Source organism: Cryptomeria japonica, chromosome 7, assembly GCF_030272615.1.
Source record: "Cryptomeria japonica chromosome 7, Sugi_1.0, whole genome shotgun sequence".
Taxonomy (NCBI): domain Eukaryota; kingdom Viridiplantae; phylum Streptophyta; class Pinopsida; order Cupressales; family Cupressaceae; genus Cryptomeria; species Cryptomeria japonica.
Window position 1 is genome coordinate 213,885,757 of NC_081411.1, and position 7,838 is coordinate 213,893,594.

General features: G+C 32.6%; 2 protein-coding genes across 2 annotated transcripts; both read right to left on the minus strand.

Moving 5' to 3' along the window:
• Positions 1 to 1,641: 1,641 nt before the first annotated feature.
• Positions 1,642 to 3,943, minus strand: LOC131855916 (G-type lectin S-receptor-like serine/threonine-protein kinase At4g27290). The gene is made up of 4 exons (XM_059209100.1): positions 3,741 to 3,943; positions 2,541 to 3,634; positions 2,257 to 2,398; positions 1,642 to 2,165 (listed from the first exon to the last, which is right to left on the minus strand). Exons 2-4 carry the CDS (start codon positions 3,026 to 3,028, stop codon positions 1,761 to 1,763), a joined length of 1,035 nt encoding a protein of 344 aa, XP_059065083.1. The 5' UTR covers positions 3,029 to 3,634; positions 3,741 to 3,943; the 3' UTR covers positions 1,642 to 1,760.
• Positions 3,944 to 4,039: 96 nt separating this feature from the next.
• LOC131857065 (uncharacterized) lies at positions 4,040 to 4,841 on the minus strand. Its single transcript, XM_059209101.1, has 3 exons — positions 4,669 to 4,841; positions 4,460 to 4,582; positions 4,040 to 4,355 (listed from the first exon to the last, which is right to left on the minus strand). Exons 1-3 carry the CDS (start codon positions 4,816 to 4,818, stop codon positions 4,158 to 4,160), a joined length of 471 nt encoding a protein of 156 aa, XP_059065084.1. The 5' UTR covers positions 4,819 to 4,841; the 3' UTR covers positions 4,040 to 4,157.
• Positions 4,842 to 7,838: the final 2,997 nt, after the last annotated feature.

A 7,838-nucleotide genomic window follows, 5' to 3' on the forward strand; every position in this document is an offset into this window, starting at 1 on the left:
TATTGTAAGAATTCTTACATTGGAAATAAAGTAAGCACAAATATTAGGACCAAGTTTGTAGAATTTTATCTTAAAAATTGACAATGCTTAATTTTTGAATAGTGTCTTTATCTCATCAAATAGTGATAGTTTAAAAATAAAAAAAATTAGTTATCATCCTTGATATCTATAGCTCTAATAGAAAAGTAGTGGAAACACCTATGATCAAATAATAGCTTTATCTTTAGAAAAATTATTTATAAACTAAATTAATCAATCAATAATGACTTCTTTATAAAGGCACTAGCTTATCCTTTTTCTTTTGCATTCTTAATATGTATAATGGATTTTATGTATTTTTATTCCAAATAACATTCTATCAAAAGACTCAAATATTCACTCAGTGCCTCTTTTTAGGAGCCTTCCTATCAACAATCTACTATAATCAAACTTGTCTCCCTTTTAATTTTTGTCATCTTCCTTTATGCGTGCACAACTATCTAATCCCTTCTATCTATCTCTTGTGATAATTTTAGGTCTTCTCTAAGATTTAGTTTTGAAGTTATTTGCAACTAGTTTTCTTTTTGATCCATGGTCTCACAAACTTATAATAACCAGTGTTCCTTGATCTTACTACTCTAATACCAAATGTAATTTTAAAACACATGTAATAAACATAAATTTCTATATGCTACAACAAACATAAAATTGTTTTAACATACACAATAACTTTTATTCATTCAAGCAAATTATATATTGCCTCTCAATATAGAGGTCCACTCTTCATCTTAATACGAATAAGATTTTCTTGTTGAATAATTGACATAACTCTTATAGAGATTGTATGTCCTAAAAATTGAAAGAAAATTCAACTATTTTTCTTCATGCATTTCCCATGCAAAATAGAACACAATTAAGAATTTATACAAACTAACCATCGTAAAATAAAACTACACATGTTACATACCAAGACTATGAATGCATGATGAGGACATTTGAATGATATAATAGAACTAGAGTGAAATGTGTGCATGGAGTTGTACACCAACACGTATTGACAATCCAGTAAATAAATCAACGTATAATATATTAGTATATATTTTATGCAATCCAAGTATTCTTTACTTGAAATACTAAATCAAACGCAAAAAAGACAAAAAAAAAAATTTCAATTTAATTTTATGCAACTTGATTATATGATTGTATACAAAGATGAATAATCGATGACACAATGTTGCTTCTCCCACTTGTAATCCTAAATCTTGCTATAGTAGTGGTCCTTCCCCATTATTGCCCCTTGTTCTACTTGTCCCTGAAGGTTACATCGATAACGTTTTGTTTGGGCTTACTACGAAAATTGAATATTTCTTATTTATTTCATGGTTTCACACTAAACTAAACAAATCCATTGTAGAGTGATTGAATTATGAGTAAGAAATTCCAAGGCCTCTGGCGGTGTGACCCTTCAAACACGCCGTAACAAAAATGACACGTCAATAATGATTGTTGTATCTTTCTACGCAAGTAAAGAGGGATTGTCAGTCTTATAATTTATAAATAATTTCAAGAGAATGAGATAGTTTGACACTAAAACACGGCAAATGGAGTTTGTTTGAAATTTACCAAATACTTGAAAGTTAATTGTTTGTCAAAAAGACTGGATTATACAACAATACATTCATTAAATTTCCAAATTACAAATCAAACCCAAAGTGAAATGAAACACAGTACTATTCTGATTTTATAAAAACATGTAGGTAAGCTTTTCTGAGTCTAGCTCTTCAATATTCACTACTCTCCCCACTCAGCATATCTGTGTGAAAACTCCAGTCTCTCACGTAACTCAAATCCGGATATCTGCTTGGGTGGGAATTGGAATCTCTTACGTAACTTGATTCCAAATACTTGTCATTCAGCATTGTTGCTTGACTATGGTTGAAATTCAAATCGGGTACTGAAACTACTTTTTCTGCAACTGTCCGGGTGCGAAGTGAAATTTTTTCTTCTGATAAAAGCATCATTAATACTCCTGATGCTGATGGGCGTGCCTTGCATTCATTATGAGTGCACCAGAGAGCTGTTATTATTGTTCTTGATATGCTGCTTGAATTAATTAAACCATCATTTTTGAGTAATCGAGGGTCTATTAGGTCATGAATCCGATCCTCTTCATGTAACCTCCACGCCTACATTCACACACCAAACCGTAAATTAAATCGTTATATTCGTTTGTTAAAACCCGTACAATCTACCGTTGTAGTGATGTATAGTTCTTACGTGCTGGGTGAGCATCCGGACATCTACGTATTCAGTTGCTCTTTTGCCAGATACGATATTTAACAGCGTCACTCCAAAGCTGTAAATGTCGGATTCCACACTCGCACGACCGGATCTAAAATACTCAGGATCCAGGTAACCCCTGTAGGGCCAGACAAAGAAAGAAAAATGCATTAATCGGTTGCTCAACATAAAACACTTTACTCTGGGCTCCCAAAATTTACCAAATGCATAGATTAATCATTTTCACTCTAATGAAGGGTCAAAGGATGAGACTATTTTACGGTGTTCCAGCCACAGTCCTATATGTAGTGGTATCAGATTCAGTTGCGTCTCTTAAGAACATCTCGTAATTTGTAGGAAGCTCCTTGTTCACATATTGGGCGCAATCTGGTTCCAGTATTCTAGCAAGACCAAAATCACATATCTTGCCGTTTAAGTTCTCATCTAGAAGAAAGTTATTGGGTTTAATGTAATTATGCAATATGCAGACTTGTACACCCTCATGAAGATATGCGAGTCCCCTTATTATGTCCAATATAATCTTCTGTCTTGTTGGCCAATCGAAGAACTGCACTGGCTGCTCACCAAAAATGACGTTTGACAGGTTTCGTGGGACATAATCATAGACTAACATCATACCGCCTTCAATGCAATATCCCACCAGCTCCATGATGTTCCGATGGCGCTTAGAGTCCTCAGCTCGTTCATCCACTGTTTTTCGCCTTGACGACTTTCTTTGCTCAACACCTTTATGCCACTCGTTTTCCATCGGAAAGAATTCCCTTCGAAAGAGCAGAAGAAAATATATTCACAAATTGATAACTAATCATTGTTATTTCTAGACTATAATTGACAGTTTGATTTCAGAAGGAACTTACGTAGTACACATTCCCAAAACCACCTTTGCCTATCTGTTTAGAAAATCCTTTTGTTGCCCTTTTCAATTCGTCGCGTTTGAACTCAATTGGAGATAATTGAATCTCTTTCACCAACATTTTTATCTGTATATAAGGGGAAGGGGGCAGGGCAGGGGCAGGGGAAGGCGAAGGGGAAGGAGAAGGCTTTTGGAGTCTAATATGGTTGGAATCGTTCTTTTAAGAAATCCACCCAGCCCAAGAGAGCCACTCAGTGGCGTTTCGACTTTTGGGTGCTCATTTACCCCATTATGAATATCTTGTCCCCAAGATTGAGTAGTGTCTGACTCTGATCTTTCGAGCTTTGTTTCACAGATCTCCTTAGTCACAGCTGGTTAGATAAAATCAACAATTGTGAGTGACAAAATTGAATCGAATTAGTCTCTTACTCTCTGCATCTTTGGATTGTTCGGAGGGCTTTTGTTCTGTTACTTGAAGGCAATTATTCTCCTCGTTCCCACCTAGATATGCGAAATCAATAACTCGGTTATATTGATAATCAACATTCAATTAGTTATATTAGCTTTTGATTGTGAAAATGGAACTTTCTCATGTGAAGATCACAACCTGCAACATTATATTGCCGATGATAGAAGGTAAGTGTAGTCACGGTTAGAACTTGCATTTGAAGCATCAGATCAGCTTTCATAGAATCTACTTTTCCGCGAACATAGACAAGTTCAAAGCGGATCTTCTTTGTTAACAAGAACCTTTGGAGTCACCAGACAAATGTCACTAAAATATATAAAAAAATCTTTGTTTTTATTGAGTGTGACGAATCTCCCATTAACTAAATCAATGCAACAGAGCTATGGTCTGTACCTTCATCAAAGAATATATTGACACAAACTAATTACTTGGATAATTTGTTCGATGTGATAAAGGAACAACACAGAATCGCACCAGAAACAATCAATTTAGCAGCTTCGCTCATATCTTCTAAAATCTCTTTGTTCAAATCAGCATAAATATCTTTCATCCGTTTCAGGTATTACCGAGCTTACGCATATCTTTAAGAAGGTCTATGCATTCTCTGTCATTTGCAGAAATGTTGTCGAATCTTTCTAGAACTTTAGCTATCGCTAAAAGCCCCACTGCAACCCAATGTACACTCCCCAATCCTTTCAATACGTCAACCGCCACTGAATGCGCCTCGGTAGAAAGCTGAGACTTCAAGAATTTCTATATCAAAGGGCCAAAAAAATTGCCACTTAAAACATTGAAAGGAAATAATCACTGTACAATTCCTGATTTTAGACAAACAAATAAGTAAAGATGCGAGTTACCTGATCCGAGAACATTTTTGCACCCTCTGAAATGCCATCAAATATGTTGGAAAAATCTGAGGCAACAGGCTGTACTAAATCCCTTAGCTCTGTTCCACTATCAATTATTTTGCAGCCCAAGTTCTGTAGGCATCCGTATAAATTTTAAATCCATTACAAACAGAAAGGGCATAAAGTAAAAGTAGAAGAGTGAAGCAAATGTGTAGTACCTGGTTGATGATAGCAGACAAAACGTTATCGATGTAGCGTATAAGTAGATCGAGGGACAAGCTAGAAAGTCCAGTTGAAGGAGAAGGTTTGCGAGCAGCAGCACATGAAATTTCTTTATTGGGAGCAGTACTCGTTGAGGCACTACTCATCTTGTTGCTACAAGCGGTCTCTCTCAATCAGACTTATAATTTAAAAGGGAGAAAAATAATAAATATAAGATACCTGGATGCACACATTATCAAAGAATTATGATCAAACAAATTAAAATCTTACAGAAGATACCTGGATGCTAAATTTTAGAATCCTGGGAAAAAAATATCATAACTCTTTGAAAAACTGATCTCCAATTCATAGTCGACTGTACTTCGTAGCCACAGAGAAATACGCGTAGATTGTGACTTTTGCATCTTCGCGGAGGTTTATGTAATAAAGGACGCAACAATTCCACGCGGAACACGGCAATAATTTGCTCTTTTCCTCCTAGTTGTCTTTAACGACTTATTTTGTTGTTTGTCTTTGTATATAATGTAAGACAATATAATTTTAAGATAGCAATAATGTCTATTGGATTTATTTATTTTTTCTAATAATTAATGATTATAAAAGAATATCTACATTTCTAAAGTAAGAACATGAATAATGGTTATGTTATTGAGTTACTTTTGAATATTTCATTATATGATTTTTATAAGGTTAGTTAAGTACATATTTTCTAATTGCCAATTTAAGAAAATGAAACTAATTATTATACTAGTAATAAGTCAAAAAGTGACGAAAATAGTGACTCTTTCTTTTGTAACATGAAAGCTTAATTTTCTAACATCTCTCTAAGATTTATATTTCAAACAAAAAAAATATGTATATATTTATGTATATGCATATGCATGTGTATATACATACACATACATGTATGTACAAATACATATTTTGCATCTTCGTCGAGCTTTATGTAATAAAGGACACAACAATTCCACGCGGAACACGACAATAATGCCCATTGCTCTTTAACTCTTAGTTGCCTTTCTCGACTTACTTTGTTGTTGTCTTTTTATATAATGTAAGACAAAATAATTTCAAGATACCAATAATGTCTATTGGATTTATTGTCTTGTTTGATTTTTTTAATAATTAATGATTATAAAGGAGTATCTACATTTCTAAAGTAAAAACATGAATAATGGCTATGTTATTGAGTTACTTTTGAATATTTCATTATATGACTTTTATAAAGTTAGTTAAGTACATATTTTTTAATTACCAATTTACGAGAATGAAACTAATTATTATATCAATAATAAGTCAAAAAGTGACGAAAATAGTGATTTTTTTTTAATATGAAAGCCTAATTTTCTAACATCTCTCTAAGATTTATATTTCAAACAAAAAATATGTTGATAAAAATATGTATATATTTATGTATATGCATATGCATATGTATATACATACACATACATGTATGTACAAATAAATATTTTTATCAACATGTTTTGTTGTGTAAAATATAACATTAAGGGGAGATGTTAGAATATTAGGCGTTACATATTGTAATAAAGTCACCAACTTAGTGAGTTTTGGTTTATTATTGTTATAATAATTAGTTTCATTCTTATAGGTTGCTAGTTCATAAATTCATGCTTGAAATGCTTTATAAAAGTCATATAGTGAGACATTCAAAAGCAACTCAATAATGTAAGATCATTATTCGTGTGTGTGTGTGTTCTTTAGTAGTTTTTCTTTGAAGAAATAATTCATGTACTAGAGGGAACTTCATCGAGATACCTCATAAACTTTGAAAGAGTGTAGTTCTTGAGTTCAATTGTTGACTTTCCAAATTATCATCTTCCCGAATTCTCAAATCACAATCTTCTAAAATATTGGAAAATAGTCCTCTCGAACTATTTGAGAAATAATTCATATCATGCTTATAACAAGTCTATTTCTACCATAAAAAAGTGAACTTCACAATACATGCATTTTCCAATACTATCAACATAAAAAAAGAGAACAAATTATATGCTTCTCATACAAAGTATCAAGTGTAAGTTAGAATCTATCACATCCCTACAATGGACGGTCAAAAGGGAGAATGATGACAAAGGGATGGTCTTAATTATAAGGGAACAATAAATAATCTTATGGATGGCCTCACATTTAATAAAACTGGGAAAGATACTTTGTCACATATTAACAACACCTAATTCAATCAAAACTACTATTTTTCCATGATCATACTTGAAACAATCTCCAAATACAAGTTATATTGAACCATCTAAGAAAACAAAAAATATACACAAAAAATTACATTTTTTATATTATGGAATGTTTCCTTAAAAAATTAACTATACCTTATTTACAGAAAGTGTTTTGCTTGTCCTATTAGAGGACCATTTCAAAAAATTAAAAGGACATGAAAAAAAAAATTCCAAAACATACATGTAGTACCCATTACGGACATAAAGGAAAGATAGAATGCATGATGACAATCAAAATTTAAAAAGGTTTGCACAACAAGTACGAAACAACGTCCAAACATGCACTCTTAACTAATAAACTCTTGAACTCCTGCATTTTCTAGCATCAAAAAATTGTAATTACTTTATTAAAAACCTTCCAGTTAACTAGCCATTAGATGTTAGACTTACAACAGCCATGACAAATGTCTTGTCCTGAATCTCTAAAAGAATTGTCATTGTGAGAGACTTTGTAAATGCGTGTAGGTAACCATTATGCACTTAGACTAGAAAATCAAGTTCTTTAAACACAAATGAAAGAAATGGAAGTAGAATTTTTGAAATTTGTAATGAAAATAGATCAAATATAGCAACACAAAATAACAATCGTGCTATAGTCTCATATGGTAAGCTCTAATTCGAGACTAAAGAATCAGATTTTCATTCATATGAGATAAATTCTCCTTAAATACCCTACAATTACACTTGGTTCTCAAGGTAGTTCTCATATAAGTAAGTGGGTTTCATCTTGAAAAATTGCATCGGTCAATACACATAGCATTAGATAGTACTGAAATCTTCTTGTGGGGTGAGTTAAGTAAGTGGCAATTAGAGAAAAATATGGTGTTTTCCATTCATTGTGTGAATTAAACTGAAAAATAGAGCACCAGTATGTGAATATGTGCACAAAATTTGATAAAACAGGGGAGGGGAGATAG

Coding starts and splice junctions, on each gene's coding strand:
- LOC131857065 (XM_059209101.1), bottom strand. CDS start 4,818: ATGAGTAGTGCCTCAACGAGTACTGCTCCCAATAAAGAAATTTCATGT. Junction 4,583..4,668: donor TGTCTGCTATCATCAACCAG/GTACTACACATT, acceptor GGATGCCTACAG/AACTTGGGCTGCAAAATAAT. Junction 4,356..4,459: donor CAAAAATGTTCTCGGATCAG/GTAACTCGCATC, acceptor CCTTTGATATAG/AAATTCTTGAAGTCTCAGCT.
- LOC131855916 (XM_059209100.1), bottom strand. CDS start 3,028: ATGGAAAACGAGTGGCATAAAGGTGTTGAGCAAAGAAAGTCGTCAAGG. Junction 2,399..2,540: donor AGGACTGTGGCTGGAACACC/GTAAAATAGTCT, acceptor CTGGCCCTACAG/GGGTTACCTGGATCCTGAGT. Junction 2,166..2,256: donor TCCGGATGCTCACCCAGCAC/GTAAGAACTATA, acceptor GTGTGAATGTAG/GCGTGGAGGTTACATGAAGA.